This window comes from Paramisgurnus dabryanus, chromosome 22, assembly GCF_030506205.2.
Source record: "Paramisgurnus dabryanus chromosome 22, PD_genome_1.1, whole genome shotgun sequence".
Taxonomy (NCBI): domain Eukaryota; kingdom Metazoa; phylum Chordata; class Actinopteri; order Cypriniformes; family Cobitidae; genus Paramisgurnus; species Paramisgurnus dabryanus.
In genome coordinates this window covers 15,502,423-15,526,630 of record NC_133358.1, presented here as the reverse complement: position 1 = coordinate 15,526,630, position 24,208 = coordinate 15,502,423, and the positions used below count along the sequence as shown (strand labels likewise).

General features: G+C 37.6%; 1 protein-coding gene across 11 annotated transcripts in view; it reads left to right on the top strand.

Moving 5' to 3' along the window:
- The window catches only part of LOC135785460 (sickle tail protein homolog), a 155,350-nt gene that overhangs the window by 94,475 nt on the left and 36,667 nt on the right, over positions 1-24,208 (top strand). For 9 of the 11 annotated variants that reach the window (XM_065294910.2, XM_065294908.2, XM_065294909.2 and 6 more), the window contains exons 3-6: positions 9,292-9,378; positions 12,350-12,554; positions 14,301-14,499; positions 20,718-20,811. In XM_065294910.2, coding sequence (XP_065150982.1) covers positions 9,292-9,378; positions 12,350-12,554; positions 14,301-14,499; positions 20,718-20,811 — 585 coding nt within the window. Of the gene's footprint in view, positions 1-523; positions 710-9,291; positions 9,379-12,349; positions 12,555-14,300; positions 14,500-20,717; positions 20,812-24,208 lie in introns of those variants that run through there. The other 2 variants (XM_065294915.2, XM_065294906.2) reach the window with 2 other exon arrangements.

Genomic DNA, 24,208 nt, shown 5'->3' with positions numbered 1-24,208 from the left:
CGCTGTACTTTTTCGTTTTGTATTCCGTTTTGTGATAACCAACAACATAAAATACAATGGATAACAATTTAAATGTTTATTATCAACAAGCAAATTGCCCAAATTCGTGGAAAAATTTTACCTGCAAAACGCCCTTTAAATTTTATTCACATTTTTTTAACCTCACTTAAAATTATTTATTTTGTTATATAGGGTATTATTTTGCCTTTATGTGATACGTATAGGGAAATATCACCCAAAATCAGGTATATGCCTGCAATGATCTTTGTCATAAAATTGTCATAAAGTTGCAAACATATTTTTTCTGATATTTTAGTTACTTGGACTAGTAAAGATTTTATTACGACTTTGCTTTGTGCATAACTGAGCATTGCAAACTGCCCTCCTGTGTTTATTTGTCAGATGATCCGTCAAGTATGTTGGGTGAAGAGGAAAAGAAAAGTCACCATAGCAATATGTGATGTAAGAGCAGACTTGGCTCAGTTTACAACTAGGTGAGCGCGCGCTGCCTGCCAGGGCGAGACGCGAGGAGGAGGGGGCGTGAGATTCACGCGCTCATACACACACTCTCGAGCTCCTTACTTCAGGATACAAACTAATAAGGACATACCGTACTATTCAACATTCCTACAAATTATGGGAATACCGAGACTACGGTGAAATAGTGAACGATTGTTACGTGCCGACAATTGTCACGCATTAAAGCAAGGTAATGTGAACATATCCATCAAATTTTTGCAGAGAATTTCCTATAAAGTTACTGCACGCGCGTGTAAACTTGCAAATCGCGCGGTCGTGTCCGGTCTTGAGCGCGAACTCTAAACGCAAGACGACGCGCGCAGGTTTGCTCTTCTTTATATTGCTATTGCAGAAAGTAACCGGATAAGCGATACGGTCTTTGTGATAGAGCTTAAAATATTTATGGGTCTGCTTTCTATAACCAGGTGTGCTCGGGGTGGGGAAGTTGGGGGCTCCATGCAAGTAAAGCATTAACTTGGATTTCTTTATGGATGCTAGTATGTGTAAAGCGCGAACAACTGCGTACTTAACTGTTAAACACCGTGTAACTGTTCCAGCAAACCCGTTTTGATATTTTACATACTACTCGTCTAAAGATGCGGTTTTAGTTATTCTTGCTCGCGTGGGAGAATAAAGTGAAAAGACTCACATGAGCTGCTGTATGTTTTGATGCGTTTACGACAGGACAGCTCCTGTCCCAATAGAGGCATTGCCATTAAATTAATAGGGAGATTTTTAAAGCAAATTTTGAATTGTTGTCAGACATATTTTTCTGTGTTCGTTTACATCTCCAACTAAATTACACAAAGTTTTCTTTGTGTCAACTAAAATATAATTTGTAATCATAAGCAAATTATCACAATTGTATTCTTATGAAATTATAACAGGGATAAAGACGAACATCTTAAATAATCCTGGTTCTGGGGGAATTTCTGGATTATTCTTAAAAGTTGTTTACAGTTTTGAGGCTATGCTCAATGCTGGAGTTCATTACTGACTGGTCATTGGTTTGACTGTGATGGGTTGCTTTTTTAATTGTCAGGGTCCGCCTCCATTACTTATATTAACTGGACCTCAAATATTTGTTGTTAAGCAACCAGGTAAATTGAGTATTAACACCTTTTTGGTGACTTGACAAGCAGTTTTTCAATACTGTGGACCATCAACAGTGCTGTAAAGAAGCTCTCAGCATTTGCATTCACATGAAATGAGGCATGATGATGATGATGCAGTCTAAAAATGTTGTTTGGACCTGTTTGGAAAGCAACAGTGAGACTTACTGTAGATTTTGACAGCAGTGATGCAGTGACAGCATGAGTATAAATATGAGTATATGTATAGCTGTGAGGCCTGTTTGGGAGGAAACTTTAATTGCTCTCCGTAATAAGATTTAGTAAGATGCAATATACAAATTTGTTGTTGGGTTCAACATAGTTTTTGCTTGTTTAAATGTACGAAGTAATTCTTTGATATTATTAATACTTTATAAATATACTGTAATATTGCGATATATACTGTCTTCCACCCATTAGTTCTCCATCATTTCTGTTGTGTCCAGAGAGCAGACATGGGTGAATTGATGCATACAAATGTTCAGCTGCAGGTGATTCAAGGGTCATGAACACATTATGAAGACTGCAGGAGCTCAAGCCTTCAGTTTTGGTTTTAGCTGTGTCATTCTTGTGAATGGTCTAATTTTACAGGGCCGTTCAAATGCTGTGGTTGATCTGATAAAGATTCGATGCTCATTTAAGTGCAATGATGTGCAAAGGAGCCTGCTTGATATGCATTGTTGGTGGGTGAACGGTTCGCATAAACTCCATTATGTGAAAATTACCATCTGAACGGAATAGGAACAAGGGGGTGGGTTTTATATGTTAATTGTTGATGGTGGCACTTAGCACTTAATATAAAAGAGCGGGTAAACAAATTACTGTTTAATCAAAAATACCCATTAGGTGGAAAAACACACTGAATAGATGGCATAGAGTATGTTAGGCCCTACTGATCTGATTACAATATTATTAACCATGTGTAATTTTATGCAAATATGTATATTATCGTCACTATGTTATGGCAATGTAAAGCCACTTTTCTTCTTTGTGGCATTGAAGCCATTTGCCAAGTGTGAACACACTGTTGTTTTTTAGATATACTTTTAATATTACAAATGTGAGTTTTTTTATGGTGGTCCAATATTTATTTAAAGGAGCACGCCGACTTTTTGGGACTTTAGATTATTCACCGTATCCCCCTGAGTTTTATCTTCGTGCATCCCGTACATCTGTCTGACGCACCCATCGCTAGCCTAGCTTAGCACAAAGACTGGAAGTAAATGGGTCCAGCTAGCATACTGCTCCCAATAAGTGACAAAATAACGTCAACATGTTCCTATTTATATGTTTTATGGTGGTCCAATTTTTATTTAAAGGAGCACGGCGAGTTTTTGGGACTTTAGATTATTCACCGTATCCCCCTGAGTTTTATCTCCGTGCATCCCGTAACTCTGTCTGATGCACCCACCGCCAGCCTAGCTTAGCACAAAGAATGGAAGTAAATGGGTCCAGCTAGCATACTGCTCCCAATAAGTGACAAAATAACGTCAACATTTTCCTATTTATATGTTTTATGGTGGTCCGATTTTTATTTAAAGGAGCACCCTGACTTTTTGGGACTTTAGATTATTCACCGTATCCCCCTGCTTTTTATCTCTGTGCATCCCGTAACTCTGTGTGACGCACCCACCGCTAGCCTAGCTTAGCACAAAGATTGGATGTAAATGGCTCCAGCTAGCATACTCCTCTCAATAAGTGACAAAATAATGTCAACATTTTATTGCCAAATAATGTCAAATATATTTATTAATATGTTGTGTTTTTTATAGTCACAGCATGTACAAATAACAAGGTCATTTGAGACACAGCCATCTTGTGATAAGTGCAACACATGCGCAAACTTTTTGCTCCTCACCACGGGGCTTCTCTGGTGCTCCGAACATTAAGTAATTTTGTCACTTAGCAGTATGCTAGCTGGAGCCATTTACTTCCAGTCTTTGTGCTAGGCTAGTGGTGGGTGCATCAGACAAAGTTATGGACCTATCTAACTCTGGGGGATACGTTGAATAATCTAAAGTCCCAAAAAGTGTGCGTGTTCCTTAAATAAATCATTAGTATCTTAATGTAGAAGCACATGGTTATTAATATGCTCTTAGTAATATACTGCATAATCTATTTATATAATCTATACATGCTTCATATAAAAATAAGGTAAATAAAGGTTTTGGGAGAAAAGTGTGATGCCAAGATTTCGTCTGATAAGTCAGTTTTGTGTGGCGACTAATTTTGGTAATATTTGTTATTTTTCCATTCTTTTGCTTTGTTGTCTCTTTACCATCATCTCAATTGAGCCTGTGTCCTCTGTAGCTATATTTTCTCTCTGTTTTCAGTAATTATAGGTAGCTATATTCTGTCTGTATTTGACTGGCCTTTCTGAGAGTTGTGGTGGAAATCTTCCATTCTTCATGGATCACAACCAGACCAAACAAAAACGAGTTAAGCATCAGAGCTGTATTTTGACTTTTGCTCATGTTTAGGCTATTAAGAATGTTGATCATGTTGCATTAAACTAACCTGCTATGTAGCAAAACCTATTTATACATGAAAGTGCAAATGCTAAGAAGAGTTCAGCTACTATCAACAACAAAAGTCAGCAACAGTTGCACCTTAATTCAAACAGATTAATTGTCTTTTATTTGTTACGTCAATGTAATTCTTTTAATAATGTGTGTTATGACATGATACCAAAGTATTATTAACATTTCTGCAGAATGAGATTTTTCACAGTTTTGCTTACAGTACATACATTCAAGGTTAGAGAGATTTATTGATGTGTCAGCACATTCCTTCCTTTTTCATTCGGTCTCTCTCTCTTTCTCTCTCCCTCTCTCCTCTATTTTACTCTATTTCTATATTTCAAACCACCAAAGTTAGCAGAAAAAGTGAGAAAATTAATCCTTTAATCGTTTCCTTTTTTATCATTGTGAAAAATGCTGTAATGGAAGCTGAAATATTGTCTGAAATATCTAACATCTGCTTTATTTTATTTCTCTCTGTATTAACTTGTAATATCTTGTGTATGTCTTAAGTGAGTTTGAATAGGTTTGTCATAGGCGGTGGAGCAAATGACTTTAATGCCTCTTCTTTAATCTCAATGAGAAGGAGTGGTTAAGGGCGGTGACCCCTGTTTGATTGACAGAGGAGGAGGAGTGTAAAAGTTTTAAACGGGGATGTCATGGAGGGAGACAGTACAGGGTCATCTGGGTTAAAACCTTTAAGAGGGGTCAAAAGAGATACAATTTGCAGGTTCATCTATTAAAGTCCTTATCTAGACCCAGACAAAATCTCTTGAATTGTTTTGTATGAACAGATTTCTTTGGCAAAATGAGGTACAGGGCCATTTTAAAATGTGCTGTCGGTCTGTGTGGACTCACAAATCAATTTTTTATATTTAGTATCAATGTACTGTATAGTTAGTTATGGCTTCATGGTTTTCAGCTGAACAAACAAGAAGTATGTGCTATTAACCTCAATCTAGAAACTGTCTGGAAAACGACATGGCCCTGTTAGTTTCTTAACTCGTTTGTAGGTACTGTATTCCCAAATGCACAACAATAGCATTCACATTAATAATGTCTAAATAAGTAAAACCTTTGCACCATTAATGGCAAACACAGGCAGAAATTCCTGCGTATCACATTAAAGACAAACCTGCAGAGTCAGCAAACATGCCCAGACCCATCTGTGTGTGTTTTTGTGGGTAATATTTTTTTTGCCAAGGTGTCAGTAATGATCTGATGGATCTCTCTGTTGTTTATCAACACACACACCCACCCTCCTGTCGAACATCTGGGTCCCACCTTTGCGTGCACGGTGAACCTCAAGAATCTACATGGAGAAGACCCATCACAGGAGTGTTTAAGCGGAAAGAACAAAGAGCCATCTGGTTTGGCCCAAACAAACCCTAACCTCAACCTCACATGAGAGAGAGAGACCTGCACAAAAGCCAAACAGGAAAACTGCATTTATTCCTTATTTCACCAGACCTACAGTAACAAAGACCAGAACATAGATGGACTTTTCCAGATGCTCTAGGATTAAGATACAGTATCTGCAGGCATGCTGTCTGTGTTTTTATAGGCAGGAGAGACGTACTGTAGTTGTTGAATTACTGATAGGATTATGTGTGCATATGTACTAAAAAGGAAATATTGGTAGAGTTAAATGAGAATGTTGCGGCGTAATGTAGGCGACTCTGTACAATGCAAAGTAGATAAATATTTAGCTTAACATTTACATCCAAAGGAACATAAAAAGAGTACAAAATTTAATCTAAGAAGCCACCAATAAGCATAGTCTACAAAACTATGTTTACTACTAGGAATAAAGTTTAAAACCACATGCTAAATGCTGCAAGATTGTTGCATGTAAGCCCTTAAATTTAAAAGACGACTTCCAGATAAATCAAAGTGTGTGGGCCGACCATAACAGGAGATACTTTGTATTCTGTGTGTTTTCATTCATGTAGGGTCTGCTTAATGTCACATTGTAATTTCCACAGGGAAATCCAGCTATAACCAATGTATCATGTAAAGATGATCTGAATAGAAGAGAGTAAACAACTGGCAGAGTGGCAGTGCCATGGGACCAACTGTTATTAAGTTAAATTACAAGTTGTTTGATGTAGATCTTATACTACTTGGAGGAGGTTTCCCAGACAGGGATTAGACTAGTCCAAGACTAAATTAAATGTAAGAGCTGTCCAAACTAAAAACAACTTGCACTGACATATCTTAAAGTAAGAGCTGTGCCCTTTGTTTGCTTCCAAATGCACACAAGTGATGTTTTTAGCAAGACATGTTTGTTAAAACTAGTTATATTTCCTAATGAAACTAAGGTCTAGTCCTGGTTTAAGCTAATCCCTGTCCGGGAAACCACCCTTTAGTGTTTATCACAATTTTATTCCTTTCCTGTTTTTGAAAACAAAGCAGGCCTCTTTTATCATTTATACACTGCATACTGTACACACAATGATTTTTAAAGCTCCTGATATAAATTATTTTATTACAATAGTTGTAAAGATAAGTAAGTTATGACTAACTGTTATCTTCAATTATATCATTCATTTGTTTTTTTTAGATAATGCTTCTCTATTGAAACCGGTATGGCCAAACTGATTCCAAGTCAGTAGTTTATACAGTGCTGTCACTATATGTGTTATCTCAATGTATTCAGCCGAGCAGACACTCTTATCATGGCATCTTAATGTCTACAGTGTTAAACTCACGTAGGTAAACATACATACCTTCTTACAAACAAACACAGGGTTATTTTCAAACCAGTGTTGGGTTAAAAGGGGACAAACCCAGTCATTGGGTTAAATTAATCCAGAAAATGTTTATATTTGACCCAACATCTTGGCATTTTGTGTTGACAGCCCAGCATACAGGTAGGTTAAATTACAAACCCAGCCTGGTTTGAAAATAACCTAGCCTTTATAATGCTGCGTTTACACCAGCCGTGACACCTCTACCGTGTCTAGTTTGCCACTTGAACATTTTGAATGCATACGCGCGTCTAGAGCGAAGATTTGACGTGCGTCAGAGGCGAAATCCGCATCTTGTGGGAGGGGCAAGTGCTATGCGGTTGTCTGTTTGCAAGATGGCTGATGTTGATTGTGCATTTATCGAGAGAGTTACCGGTTTGTATTTGGTTACTTTACCATAGGGGGAAAATAGTTTAAAAACGGCAGGAATGCCAAATATCAAGCATTCCTTCATGTTGAATGCCAGGCGGGGCTGCCGCCACAGCAGCAAGCAGGCTCCTGATTGGTTAACGCTGGGCGAAAATCCGCCAAAGTTCACATTTTTTAACTCAAATTCGCTTAAAACACGAAATGCACAAAAAGCACCATTCACGCGGACCACGCAAGACACTCAATGCGCGCGAACTAGATGCGCAAATGAGGCGGAATCGCGTCTACCGCACCGCGCTAAACGCCTCATTCCAGCCGCAAGACGTCCAGACGCGCGTCAACGCGTCTTCACAGTGACTTAACATTGACGCCTCTACCAGGGCTGGTGTAAACGCAGCATAAGAGTGCATTTAATATTTATAGTCACAAATTTATGGTGGGGATCTATAGGGTAATGTGTTGGATTGATAGTAGTGATATTGGTTTTGTTGTGCAACGGGGCCAACATGATCTCATGGAAAGTCGTGTTATAGTAACAAAAAATTTGATTCATTCCCATGGACACGAAATTCAGATTTTTTGTGCCGTGAGCATGAATGTCCTTTTGGTGTCACGAATTTCTATAAATAGTTTTTTGTGTCAAAAAACTTTGCACAACTTTATTTTTCGTGTCATTTTATGTATTTTTTTCTATTTCTTCCTCCTATTTTTAACTCATTGTCACTTGGGGTTTGGATTAGGATGTCTGAAAATGTAACAGAAAGTGATTCTAACCCCAAGCAACAATGAGAAAACAATACATAAATTGACACAAAAAAGAAAGTCGTGCCACGGACACGAAAAACGATTTAAAGAAATTTGTGCGAGTGACACGAAAAAGACATTCGTGCCCATGGCATAAAATAAAGCTGAATTTCGTGCACTGGACACAAATAAATTAATAATTTTTTTTGTGACTATAACACGACTTTCCGTGAGATCAGTCTGAACGGGGCATAATTCAGCCATGCTAGCTTTAGCATTGAGCCTTTGCTAATATAAGCCGTACATCATTCTTCCTCCATTGATGGTCATTCAGTGTCAGCACTGTTTTTGTGTTTTGCAATGTTAATTTGTTTTATTAGTTGCACATTTCTCTCTTTGAACTCTTGATGAACTTGCATCACAAAATTGAACGAAGTCGCACAATGTGTTTTAACCTGTGACACACAAACACACCCTTCAGCTTTTATTGTCATCTCACACACAGTTGACAGCTTCTGTCTTTTGTGTGACCACAGAATATCATCACATTAGTGAATGCAGATTTAATTTCCCACCTCCTGCCCTCAAAAGAACCCTCGGACACTTTGCTGCGGTCTGAAAAGCTGTTATCTCTGGTTTCATCTGGTTTGGTTGAAACTCTCTTTTGCTAACTCGTATCAAAGGGATGATTCAACATCTAAGTTACAGGAAACTGTGGAGATGTGGGTGTTTCAGTGTCATGAGATTTGCTCTTTTATGCTTCATTGATGCACGAGGCAATTTTAATATCAAAGAGCCTTGTATCAGATGTCATGATTTATAATGACATGTATTTGACTACATCTGAATTTAAAAGGTTTGAATGACAAGGGTGACTAAATGTTTACATTTTTTGAATTTTTTTTTTAATAAAGTAATCATGTTTAGCCAAAATAAAAAATGTAGATGATTAGCGAATGAAAGATTCATCAATATGTGTTTGTATATGTGTGTGTGTGACTTCATACACATATTTTACCCCTTGCGTAATAGCCCATATGTTCTTGGCAAGAGTCTGGGCTGTCAAATTTTTTATGCATTTTCTTTGTTGGAGGAAGTACTTACATAAAATACTATTCAGGTTATAAAGTTAAAGGGCTCATTAGCCATTGTGTGCATTGATGTTTATTCAGCTCTGCTGTATTCTTCACTTTCCTTTCTGTCCTGCATGTTTTTCTATTATAACTCAAGGTTATAACCTCCCTTTATATCTGTGTCTGTTTCTTTCTGCTTTAATAGTTGTTTCAGGGGATGTTGTCCGCTCTTCACTCTGAGATAGATATACAGAGATATCTGCTGAAAATCCAGAACCTTGGTTCTTGCAGAGTCAGTATTATCAAATGAGTGTGTGTGTGTGTGTGTGTGTGTGTGTGTGTGTGTGTGTGTGTGTGTGTGTGTGTGTGTGTGTGTGTGTGTGTGTGTGTGTGTGTGTGTGTGTGTGTGTGTTTGTGTGATGCATGCGTGTTTAACTTCACCATAGATCAGCTAATGTGGAAAACATGGCCTTTGTTTGATCTGAAACTAATAAACTGGATGCATTCACTTTGATTCATTCATTTTAAATAACCGTTTTGATGTTCTAGTTTAATGCAAGACTGTTTTCAGCTGACCAGAGTCTGTGCTGTGGCATTGCTGGTTTAAAATGAGGTGTGCAGTGTGTGTTACAAAAAATGTTAATGTATTTAGGCAATCAGGCTTTGGTCACGATGAGTGCTTCTGAGTTAGTGTTAGTTATATGTGTGTTGTGTGATAAACCTTGCGTGAAATCCAGCTAAAACCAGCTTCTTATAGATTGCCGCAGGGATGGCAAATTTTTGTAGGCCAACCCGGAAGTTAGCATGACACCGGTTACCGCAACAAAAGACCATTCATTTTTCATACAGACTTTTGGATTATCGCAAAAACTAAGCCCTGCTAAAAGTTAAAGACACTTTTTGTCCTACAATCACAGATGAACACAACTTAATCTATATGCGTTTACTAGAAATGAAAAGCTAACCAACAAACAAACTGCATAGTTCAACCAAAATCCTGTTCAAAAATCCATTGATTTGAGAGGTAGGAACCGGAAATGCTAAAATGCTAAATCACTTCCGGGTTTTCCTACAAAAATATGTCATCCCTGTGGCCCTCTATAGGGACTGATTTTACCTGGTTTTTAACTGGGACAAGATGGTCAGATTCATTTATGGTTATTAGCTGGTCCAAGCTGGTCTAGATGGACTGCCAGCCATTGGGGCCGAGCTCGACCTGGTAGACCATCTTGGTTATGCATGTTTAGAGCTAGAAGACTACTGTGTTTCAAAAAAGCAACTTGGCCACTTTAAAGCCGAAGTGTTTCATTTTTTTATATTTAAATAATTCTTCAATTCTTACTTTAAAGGGATAGTTCGGCCAAAAATGATATTAAACCCATGGTTTACTCACCCCCAAGCTGTCCGAGTTGCATATATCCATCGTTTTTCAGACAAACACATTTTCGGATATTTTATCAAATGTTTTAGATCTTTCAGTTGATTAAATGTAATGTTACGGGGTCCACGACCTTCAAGTCCAAAAAAAGTGCGTCCATCCTTCACAAATTAAATCCAAACGGCTCCAGGATGATAAACAAAGGTCTTCTGAGTGTAATCCGCGCGGTGTTGTTGTAGAAATATCCATATTTAAAACTTTATTAATGAAAATAAATACCTTCCAGTACCGCCGCCATCTTAGTCGCGTTCGCATTCAGGAGAGAGTATTAGCATAGTGTACGCACTTTTCTTAGTGACGTATGACAAATTCGGAGGGCGGGGGCACAGAGCAGCAGCAGGGTAGCCTCCGTAGGCTGCGTAAGCTCTCATCCTGAATGCGGACGTGACTAAGATGGTGGCGCTACCGGAAGGTATTTATTTACGTTAATAAAGTTTTAAATATGGATATTTCTACAACAACACCGCGCGGATTACCCTCAGAAGACCTTTGTTTATCATCCTGGAGCCGTTTGGATTTAATTTGTGAAGGATGGACGCACTTTTTTTGGACTTGAAGGTCGTGGACTATGGGTGGACCCCGTAACATTACATGTAATCAACTGAAAGATCTAAAACATTTTCTAAAATATCCGAAAATGTGTTTGTCTGAAAAACGATGGATATATGCAACTCGGACAGCTTGGGGGTGAGTAAATCATGGGTTTAATATCATTTTTGGCCGAACTATCCCTTTAAAATCCCGAATCAGCATTTTGTAGGCAAATCTTCCCAAAACATGCACTTTGTAACATTGCTTGGTTTGTTTGGGCATCCATCACACAACATTTGCTTCACTAATGGTGTGATTTTGTCAAAGACTTTCAGTTATGATTTTTAACAATGGTAAAGTTACAAACTTTAGCTTTTTAGTCTTACCTATGCATTCATCATGAAAAGTTGGTAAATACTTTTTTATTTTATAAGACTTTTATATGTACTTTTCTTACATATAAAACAATATTTCTCAAACTGTTTTATGACATTTTATAAAATACATTCATTTATCATAATTTTGTTGTAATAAAAAAAAAATTATTTTTTTGTAATTAAAAAAAAACACCACTGTTTTTAAATATTTTACTATGTTCTTACTTCAACTTAGACAAATTAATACAGAGCTATCTTTTCTCAATGCGTGCACTTAATATTTGTACAGCTTGTTGTGAATGTGTTAGCATTTAGCCTAGCCCCATTCATTCCTTAGGATCCAAACAGGGATGAATTTAGAAGCCACCAAACACTTCCATCTTTTCTCTATTTATAGACTGTTACATGAGTAATTACACGAGTAAGTATGGTGGCACAAAATAAACCTTTTGTTTGGAGCCATATAAATGGGGCTAGGCTAAATGCTAACACATTCACGAAGCGCTGTACAAAGATTAAAAGTGCACGCATTGAAAAAATGTATTTTTTAAGACATGATGTATTAATTCATCTAAATTGAAGTAAGAACATAGTAAAATATTGAAAAACGGTGGTGTTTTCCTTTAAACTTCAGAAAAATATATGTACTATCCAACCAACAGCGTTGCGTTGTATAATTAATTATGTTTTGTTTAATTCAAATTCAAGATTGTTTTATATCATATTTTTTTAGTAAGGGCCGCAAAGGGATCACCCCCTTCACAAAGGGGGACGCACGCTGAATAGTTTAAGAACAATGTACAATATATGATATATTGTTTGGTTTTTAGTAATTAAAAATTAATCAAATTAATCAAATCCAGTATGTTAATCAAATCCAGTATGTTATCTTAACCCCTCCTGTCTTAATCTTCCAGAGCCGGGGCTCTAAACAGAGTTTGGCGTGCCCGAGCCCAGTGTCTGTGTTTGTGGATCAGTTGGAACACGGCTCCCTGGTCTCTCTGGATGCTCTGGAGGTCATGTCTGAGTGTGACGCGCCCTTCGCCTTTACCCGAGGCTCTCGGTCCAGAGCCAGTCTGCCTGTGGTCCGCTCCACCAACCAGACCAAGGACCGGTCACTAGGTATATAAATATACACACATACACAGCACTTTTTGCAATGATTATACACTTGTGTCTTGTAGACTATATTTGACCTATTAATATAAGACGTCATCTAGACTTAAAATCCATTGCGACCTCACATTACTTTATTTCCTGTCTACTGTAAAATGATTTGTGTTGTGTTGTGACAGTGCATGTGTTTACTAAAGTTAGTCTGTTTGTCGCTTTTACTTAAGTTTGATCCCATAACGGCACACGTAGCTCTGTCATTATTGCTTCATGTAATGGAAATATATGAGGCTCTGCAACTGAAAGTCATAGCCTGTACTTAACAATTCACAGGCATATATTACTGCAGAGACTCCTGCTCATGGGTACACACACACAGACACACACGTATGGAAAAACTCCTCTTTTGCCAACATACACACACCCTCCACCATCAGACAGACAGACAGTCAAACATGCACCGGGCCCTCGGACACGCAGGCTTTGAAATGAGAGCCGTCTCAGGCTGTTCAGCTCTGATTGGTTGGTTTAAACAAGCACCAGCTGTAAGAAAGTTACAGAGAGAAACAGAGAGAGAAAGGGTACACTCGAAATTCCTTTAATATGTGCGAGACTGTAGTCCGGCCTGAGGAAAAGTAGATATAATTTAGGCAGAAGAAACACAGCGGCAGCTAGGTGTAAGTCCAAGTTGTTTACTTTAGTAAAATTAATTTTTACTTTGCTTTCTAAAACCTTTTACCCTGCTTCTGATGTTTATTTTAAACCAAAATGTGATTCTTCTCTTGAAAAGGAAAACTGCCTGCAGGATTTATTTGGGTAGCATTCTGCAGGTTTAGTTTGGCTGGATGTGGGATTTAATGGGGTCGTAATTCATCCGAGGTCACAACTTACAGACGTGCAATAAAAAAAATCGGTTGCACTTGCAGCTGACCTTTAGCTATGATTGCATGCTCCTTTAAGAGGCTGTTTACACTTGGCATTAACATGCGTTTTCGTCGATGGGATCACAAGTGGACGACGTTTATGCCAAGTGTAAACGGTGTTCAAAACGTTTTGAGCTCGTCCACTTTCAACCACATCCAGAGGTAGTCGAAACCACTTTCGATCGGTTCGCTTTGGAGTTGCGGAACGCACATGTGGTTGAATACGTTCGAACAGCCACACGCGACCGCCTTCTCTCGGCCCATTTATCTAATCCGAGGTATTAAACACAAGTCTTTTTTTGACTTCTGGCGTGAACATACGGTGAACAGCGCTATTTTTAGCCTTTCATTGATAAAACTAAAGCGGCTGATCTCCGTAGTTTCGTTTTGAAAGCGTGTGAAAGTTGCACGATCCTATTTCATCAATTGCGCTGAAAATTCAGAGAAAGCTCTTACATACACACGTACAAAACTCTGTGCAGCATGTTTACTTGCTAAACAAGCACTGGAGTCCGACATAATATTAGTTTGCGTCCATATAAACTCATAATTACTCCCGCTCGGGTTTGAATGACAGCAGAGAGACTCGCCCACCGTCTCACAGACCACCCCCTCACAGTATTCAAGACAGAAGCGGTCGAAAGTGGACAAAAGAGACAGATTTAAATACCAGATGTAAACGTAATGTTTCTCTCTCGTCCACTTGTGATCCGATCAATGAAAACACATCTTAATACCAAGTGTAAACAGCCTCTACGGGTCATATAAAGTCTTTGATATATCTTCTGATATATCTCTCACCTGTTTAATTTTGTGTTTCCTGTTTCCTCAGGTGTGTTGTATCTGCAGTACGGGGATGACACCAAGCAGATTCGCATGCCTAATGAAATAACAAGCGCCGATACGATCAAAGCTCTGTTTGTTAGTGCCTTCCCTCACCAGCTCAACATGAAGATACTTGAGTCGCCCAGCACCGCAATCTACGTCAAAGACGAGAACAGGAACGTCTATTATGAACTTACAGATGTCCGGTAAGTCTGTGTCAGTTTTAATTAAGAATGCTAACTACACCATTAGCACCCACACCAACAGATAGCGTTAGCGATGTGTTTATTCTGCTCGAACCCTTAAATGTCAACACATTATGCTGTAGTTTATCAGCAGGAAAAAATAATTTTGAAAGGTATCCCAACGATATACTTTATATATATAGTTGTTTTGTGGATTCTGATTTTCTCTTAAATGTAGAAGATTGTTAAAGGTACAGTATGGGTTTTGTAGTGGCATCTAGTGGTAAGATTGCAAATTGCAACCAACCTCAAATTCAAAGCGCAATGAGAAGCTACGATAGCTGCAACAAGAAAAAAACGTTTCGTCTGAGACAATGTAGGGATGAAACGCACTCTGTTAAACAGTTTGTCTGTTTAGGGCTTCTGTAGAAACATGATGGCGACTTTCATGTAAGGGGACCCGCGGTGTATGGAGATAAAAATAGCTTATTTGAAGGAAATAAAACCAATACAGTTAATTATGTAAGGTCTTTATAGACCACTGATAATATAGTTATGTAGATTATATTGCATTTCTGTCAAGAGATCCTTCTTAAAGTTACACATTGCACCTTTAAAACCCGTTTATTTTCAGTTCCAGTTCAGCTCATAAGTTTACATTCCCCGTGGAAAATTTGCAAAATATTAGTATTTATCAAAAATGAAAGGGATCACATAAACTGGAGTTTGTGTTTATATACTGTCCTAAATAAGCTATTTCAAATAATAGAGTAATAACTGCATTTATAAATATAAACCTCTCTCTCTGTCACCATCTCTGTTTGAAACATAGAATTGCAGCTTACTTTACCTACTTATCTTTACATCAGCCTGACAAGAGCAGCACAAAATTATGAATCATTTTTATAAGCTTATCATTACAGATTACAGTCTTCCTTTGTTTGACAGCTAAATGCATGACATCACTCCACACAGGATGTGACCTGCTCTGAGGTCACACTGCACTCCTATTTCCTTCTCTGTTCCTTTTCCTTGAGCAACAGTTCAAAAGTTAAATCTCGCATGTTTATTTGGAACATACTTAAGAGTTCAGACCGAGTATAAGCACACAAACAGAATGTAAACTAGATTTGTGTGTGATAAAATTACAGTCTCAGACTTGTGCGAGAGTGATACAGCTAAAGTTAATATGTCCTCATTTGTCATGCATCACTCAGCAGCACAACTAATATTAACATTCCACTAATGTCACACTTCAAACAAACACTCCCACATCAGGCTCTTTTATTCTTTCTGTTCTTTCCATTCTCCCCCCACCCTCACACATTCTGCCAACCCCGCTTCTTCGTTGGTTTCCTACTCGTCTTTATTTCTCTAGCTCTCTTCAGATGAAAAGAGTAAACCAGTAAACATTCTTTCTCCAGTTGGAAGTCAGCCATTTAAAGAAAAAGTTCTGTAACACTTTACTTAAAGAGGTGTTCATAAGACTGACACAACACCTTCATAATCATGACATGACACGTGCTATAAACATGAAGGAGATTGTATGGATGTTTATGAGAACTGTCATTAAGTGTAATTTGTTCAATTATGAAATTTTTAATGCAAAGATGGCATTATTTGAGATGGCTTTTAATATGACAACTTGACATTAACCAATACATCATAACTTGTCATGACAGCTTGATATTATCAAGACAACATAACTGACCACTTTTTACTAGGGATGCACCGATACCACTTTTTTGGAATACGAGTACGAGTACTTGCATTTCAGTACTTGCCGATACCGATACAGAGTACTTAATAAAAAAACATGATTTAAATTTACAGGTAACAGCTTTAGTCATATAATTTAACAAAAAAACAAAGGACTAGTTTTCCAGTTTGTTGTAAACTCTGCCTCGATGGACAACACAAGAGGCATTAACCCCTTACACGCCGCTCAAACATAGACATTTCTCAGATCGTGGTATCGATTCCAGGTATCGGGGGACTTTTAACGAGTACGAGTACTTTAGAAAATGTGGTATCGAGGCCGATACCCGATACCAGTATCGGTATTGGTGCATCCCTACTTTTTACCAGTGATACAAATTGAATTTGTCATTAAATTGTCATTAAGTGTTAATACTCTGTCATATAGTGTTATAACAGCGTCATGAATATTTTTCTTGACCTCACCTACAGTGGTACAAATATATATAATTTGTCATTAAAATGTCATTAAGTGTTAATAATACTCTGTTAAATAGTTTTATAACAACATCATGAATATTTTTCAGTTTATAATGATTTTTTTAAGTTTCCTCCATGTGTTTAAGAAATAAAATCAATAATTCAATAATAATAATAATTAAAATGGATAAAATTATATTTTATTGCATTTGAAAATAAAATTAAATAAAAAAAGAGTACAATAATGAGCTAAGCCATGCCGCGTTGGGTCCATATCGCTGCAAAGTTAATAACATTAAATGTAATTGATTAAATGTTTTGTTAGTTTTTTTCTATGTCAGAAAATGTCAGATCCCTCTGTGTGAGGAAGAACAAGCTTTGTTAGTTGCCGGTTTTTAATGTATTGTGCACATACATAAAGTTAAGTATAATTTTTTGATGCTTCTGTTGCATTTTGTTAAGGTATTTAAAATTATTTGACATAGTATTAACAATTAATGACATTTAAATGACAGTTTAATGTAATGTTAAAGGGATAGTTCACCCAAAAATGAAAAACCATTTTTACCTTGTCTTTGTTGAATAATGGTAGTCTACCCACATTCACAAACGTACAAAAAGTGCTAGACATGCTAAACATCTCAGTCTCATAGAAATTCCTCTTTTAGAAATGTCAGCCAGAAAACGGCACTTAAGCATAGCTTAGCACAATCCATTGAAATCTGATTAGACCATGGCTGCAGCAGGCGCAATGATATTACGCAGCGCCTGAAAATAGTCCCCTGATATTGAAAGTTACCAAGAGGACTATTTTCCGGCAGTGTGTAATATCACTACGCCTGAGTCATTCTACGAAACGGGTGCCATTTCCACTTTGCAATTTTCCAAATTTTCATTAAGAACAAACTTTATTTTTTTTACTTACAACTTTAAATATATTGTTAATCCTCCCAAAAAACATATTTTCCCAGCTCAGGTACAAAATTGTTAATAATATTATCAGTTTTATTCTGGCACAGAAGTCTTTCTTTTACCACCCCGTCACGGACAATATGTATGCCATCTGTGTAGTAAAACAAGAAATATATTTATAAAATCTAATGTTTTCCTAATAGTAAAATGTCCCTTTCTTGGAAACCATCAATAGAAAGTCTATAATTTAATTTAAATAATTATTATTCGTTTTTTAATCTTGAAATATGAATTCGACATTTTAATGGCCTCATTGTTTGTACAAAAACATACGAATACACTTAAAAAATACAAATAAACTTACATTTATTCGATTAGTCCACACAACAAGAACATCATTCAACATTAATTTATTTAAAATGTATTTTCTATTACATAAGTTTTTAACAAAATGACCCCGTGACGGGGTGGTAACTGATGTCACAGATAGGTTCACTGTGACAAGGTGGTATGGACAAAGTGTGTATCTATATATGGTATGCTTGTTTTAATCTTTATAAAACTGGGGGAGGGGAAACATTAACATTGGAAACTTTGGTCATGCTGTGAAAAACTAAAATAAGAGCATCATTACAGTGAGTGAGTGAGTGAGTGACACAGTGAGTGAGTGAGTGAGTGACACAGTGAGTGAGTGACACAGTGAGTGAGTGACACAGTGAGTGAGTGACACAGTGAGTGAGTGACACTGTGAGTGAGTGGCACAGTGAGTGAGTGAGTGAGTGAGTGAGTGAGTGAGTGGCACAGTGAGTGAGTGAGTGAATGATTGAGTGACATAGTGAGTGACACAGTGAGTGAATGAGTGAGGGAATGAGTGAGTGACACAGTGAGTGAGTGACACAGTGAGTGAGTGACACAGTGAGTGAGTGACACAGTGAGTGAGTGAGTGAGTGAGTGCGTGAGTGCGTGAGTGAGTGACACAGTGACACAGTGAGTGAGTGAGTGGCACAGTGAGTGAGTGAGTGAGTGAATGAGTGAGTGACATAGTGAGTAAATTACATAGTGATTGAGTGACATAGTGAGTGAGTGAATGAATAAACAAACCATGTTAAGTTAACAGAAACAATTTATTAGTCTATATCAGAAACACCCCGTCACATCCCTTACCACCACGTCACAATAAAACTTGTGACGGGGTGGTATGTGACGGGATGGTAAATATCATCCCAAAATGGCCGCAGATCTCCCATGTGGTCAAGTTCCTCACCTAGCATACATGCATTCTATCTGAAATATAATTTTATTTGCATTAATAATGTAAAAAAATATATCGAAATTAGTTTTCCCTCTCTATCTTGCGTGACGGGGTGGTTGCTTTGAGCTTGACGGAGCCTGTCTAACACGAAAAATCAACAAATAAAGAATGTAGAGGAATATCAGTACTTGCCTGATTTTGTTCTTGGTGGCAACAAGGCTCCAATGATGTCACTTCTGCTTTGTGATCTCATTTAAAGCAACAGTACATTATTTATAGATAAAACAAGTTAGTGTGACGGGGTGGTAAGTCAAATTGAGGGACGCACACAAATCATCAAATATTTACAAAAAAATAAGGTTTATTTTGAATAAAATGTATCTTATGTGAAAAGGGACACAAATATAATCATGAAAACAATATATATTTTTTTAAAATACATAACTTATTTGGTGATATTTTGGATGCAAATGTCATGTTGGTCAACACGGACATGTGAAAATGGCTATGTACTAATGCAAAATTATTAAAAATAGTATGTTATTCTTTAAGAATAGTGTTTTTATCATATATCATATTAACAAGAACCCTTGAATGAATAACTTTAAGCTTTGTAAGAACATTTTGGGACATTTTTGTGCCTTATGCATCTCATCAAATGTTGCGGACCCAAATGGCACCCGTTTCATAGAATGACTCGCCTGCTGCAGCCATGTTACAGCAGCAAAGTCCTTGATTATTACGCCGGAATGAGAGTATAGTTCCTGGTCATATCACACTAGGAAATCACCACTTTAAATTTTCCATCTGTCTTAGTACAAAATGTAACAATGCAAGAGGCAAGTTTTAAATTGGAAAAATATCAAAACTCTTTGGTTATTTTTGAGCGTGATGCTAATGGTCTAATCAGATTCAATGAATTATGCTAAGCTATGCTAAAAGAGGTACCACCAGAACCAGAGATCGAATGAATGGATTACAAAACGGTAAAAATCAAATGTTTATCTCTAGGTGAACTGGAAAATGAGCATATTTTCAAAAAAGTGGAATGTTTCTTTCAGCGCAGGTGCATATTTTTCACTGGGTGGCTTCTAGTTCCCATCCACTTGTATTGTATGAAAAAGTACAGAATGAACTTTCTAGTTCAAAACATCTCTTATTATGTTCTGAAAGTGTGTAATGATTAAAGAAAGAAAAGAAGGAAAGCCATACAGGTTTGTTTACGTGTTTGTATGTACTGTCCCTTTAAATCTTTTTTCTCTTTGATTTGGTATTATCATTCGCTGAGTAATGATGACTAGCAAATTGCTTCACATCCACATGTATTGTCCTGTAAACGGAAGCAGTTCCTCTCCTTTGACTACCATAGTGATTCAGAATGTACTTTGACATTCTTTTATTAGGGCTGTTAATATGAATTACAATCACATGACCAGCAATATCAGACTTACTAAGAAAAACACACATCCCCTTACAGAATTGAGTAGTTGTCCACACACAGACACAGTTTATGGACAAGACAGAGACTCCGTGCTCGGAAAACATATGCAAACTTAGTGGACAGTTAATGTTTTATCTTAATGGTGGCCTAGTGGACCATTCTTGGATTAATGGATGTCTCAGCCATCATGTATGTCGTTAATGCAGAACGCCGTGGCTTCTCGACTTCAGTCTCTCGCTCTCACTCGCCCATGTCTCTCAGTGGATCGATTCATTCTCACGATTCTTACTCGCGCTGTCACTCTCCGCTCTCACGTGTTGATGTCCCTCAGCCCATGTTGCACCCCATGGTGGCCGAGCTACGGTGGCAGGCTTCCACCCGCCGTGCTCGACCCCGTTCGGATGGTGATATTTGGTCTGTTTATCTAAATGATGGGGTGGATTTTTCTCCTCGCAGGAGCATCACGGATCACTCCTGCTTGAAGGTGTACCACAAAGACCCTGCACAAGTCTTCAATCATGGACCCCGACCAAGCAATGGGGACGCAAGGGTAAGTGCCAACCTGTACTTATACTACTGTTATAGTGCATTTTGTGTATATTTGGTCATTGTATAGACAAATGCTTAATTTTAACCTTATAAGTAAGTTAAGAGTTCATCCAAAAATAAAAAATCTAAATGTGCTTACAGGAATCAAGGATGTTTTGCATTTCCTGTCATGCACACTTGAATCAGCATTAAGTTTCAACTTTTTCTGTAATCGCTGTAATCGAAGTACTCTGTCATCTTTATTGGAAATCCCTGTTTTATGCAACAAGTCAGAACAGATTTATGTTTCCCAAGCACAGATTTAAAAAAAAAAATATGTATGGGGTTATGAAATTTAGTGCTTTTGAGAGCTCTCATTGGCTGCTTTCTGTCAAGTCCATGCCAGATCTTGTTTTTGCATGCACAGAAAATGAGTGGGTAATTTAAATAGCAGGTCCCTTCTCAGCACCCCTCCTTCTGTTCGGCTATCTCAAGGGGTTCCTCTGCTCTTCACAGTTGGACTCACCCCCCCCCCCCCCCCCAGTCACCCCAGTCCAATTCTTTCTTTGTCCGAATTTCAGAAGGATTGGATCAGGACTGAAGCAGAGGCAACTGAATAGAAAGCATAGACTTTTTTCTCATTCCTTACCCTCCCATAATCCCCTCTAATCTTATGCCATGCCGGCCGTATTTGTTTCCCAGTGATGTAACGGAAATTAGATCACAAGGCTTTGGTTTTCTGTGTGCTTCCCAAAATTTAACTAGGTAGCCCCGGACTTTTGTTCCTGGTAATCCCCGGCCTGGCTTTGACCGGCGCACAGCTAATATGCATTTAATTACACACTTCCATCGGATCCTCGAGGGAAGTTTGAAAAGTTTCAGGGAAGTGAAAGACCTGTTTTGTTTGCTTGTATAGCTAATGTATATACTGAAATGTGCGTGCAAAGTTAGAAATTAAACAGCTCGTTGCCTGCATGTGCGGAGGGATTAAAGTACATTGTGTTATGACTTATATGCAAATACACAGAGAGATAAAGATAGGATAGATACAGAAAATTGCCTAGGGAGGGACTAGACACTATTTAGGCGCTTGTGGCAGTGGCGTTATTGAATAACATTCATCAAAGGTTCAGGTTTCTTACAAGCTCTCACATGCTTTACCATGTGACCAATACAGATCATGCCCAGCCCATGTCGTGTCAGTAAAAACATAGCCATGTTTTCTATGGGTTCCTGTTGGTGCAATGCAATGCAGTGCTCTACACATTGGGCCACAGGAGATCCCTTAATTTGGTTAGAGAAATATAATAACAGAAATTTTCTCAATTAGTATTGTGCCAGTCTGCAGATGTTTTTACAGATTTATTTGCATTGACATTAACTGTTTTTAGTGGTTCAAATATGTAAGATTGTTTTGTATTCCAATCCATCCAATAACAATGCAGGAATTTTTTAAAAGAGGACACATTCAATATTAAAGGGACACTCCATTTTTTTGAAAATATGCTTTTTTTCCAGCTCCCCTAGAGTAAAACTTTTGATTCTTATCGTTTTGGAATCCATTCAGCTGATCTCCGGGTCTGGCGTTAGCACTTTTAGCATAGCTTAGCATAATCCATTGAATCTGATTAGACCATTAGCATCACGTTTAAAAATAACCAAAGAGTTTCAATATTTTTCCTATTTAAAACACACTTTTGTTTGTCAGGCATGACGGACCAAATGGCATATCATATAAATACGGCATAGCATCCAATGAGGAGTTTGGCCTGCGGACCCCACAGTATAATTGTGTTTGTTTCAATAATTCAAATATGGCCATTGAGCTGACACACACATGATCCAGACCATGCGGACTCAGTCTGACCACAGTTGTTGTTATTGTAGCTGTCGCGGACAAGAGATCCATTATGCTTGTAGAGCTTTATACTGGAGTAGACACATGGATACACTTTACCCATGCACGAACAAACTCAGACACAGAAACACATGATCTGTCCTTCTCAGTTAAAGCAGGCATGCAGATACTCAGACAGAATTAACACACTAATCAAATAAATCCTGCACCTGTTAAAACACACCATTTCTGTGTGTGCCTGTGACAGAAAGACAGATGAAAAGCAAGAAAAACGGAAAGAAAAGTGCACAAGGATGCACACGCAAGTGACTTTACTCAGATGTTTTTACTTTGCGTGATTTAATGGGATTGTAATAACAGAGATCTAGATCCAGTGTGTTCATGCATACACACACACACACACACACACACACACTGCACAGTGTGTGCTCAATGCCAGTCTGTATGCTGGCAGATCTTTGTGAAGTGTACCTGACCACAGATGTTAATTTGAAACAGACTCCTAAAAACGCAGTGGAGTCTGAGTTATGTAGCCAGACTAGTTAACCAACAACAGGGAAAGTTTCTAGCCAATCAGAGCAAAATGTGTAATTTGGGTAATTGCTTCTCATTTTTGTCCACAATATGTGCCATACTGTTGCCGAAGTGATGCTGCCTAAGGCAGAGACTGTGGCAAAACCACTAATAGAAAGAAATCCAGACTTAGAAAGTGTCCAGCATCAGATTTTTTTAAAAGCCTTTTTTTGCACAAATAAGATTAAGGTCTGAACTTATAACCATTATTTTTAGAGGATTTAAAAAATATTTCCTAAAGAATTATTTACATTTTTTTAGATTATCATTATCAAAAATGATCATTACCGCAATATTACATTAAATATATGCATTTACAAACTCATGTTTCGGCAATGAGAGCTAAAAAGTTGTCTAGGTACTATGACAAACAAAATTTCAACTTTTATCTGGAGAGAAAAAATAAGAACTGCTTACCTGGTAGCCATCTTGAGTGTCTCAGTCAATTATGTCCCTTACAACAATTTTTTTTTAAATGTTAGTTCCTTGAGCTTAAACAATGATTGAAAATTGTTGTGGAGGATGAGAAAATTTTACACATTTATATTCCTTATTATTGTCTCTACATTTACCAATGATCACCAAATACCACATGTTTTTACTGTAAATGTTTATAGTAGGCTATAACATGCACTGAAACTTTTTATCATTTAGATTTTTTAATTATAAATTTTCCATGTCAAAGAACCCAAATCCAGTCATGGACATGTTGCGGTAATGAAAATTTCCCCTTAAATGTAGAAAAAACAACAAAATTGGTTGTATGATGTCATTTGAAATCATGTGCAAAATAGTACATGAACAGATGTTTGTAACTGTATGTTTCTTATTTTGATACTCATACTTTTTTTTATCAAAATGTTTCATGACACCTCACGTTTCATATGTACCAGCTCACTCCGGGATCACAGTACAAAGGATGCGGATTTTGGCCACTAGGCTGCGCTATTATCGGCTTGAGTTCAGGAATGGCAATTACTACACGACC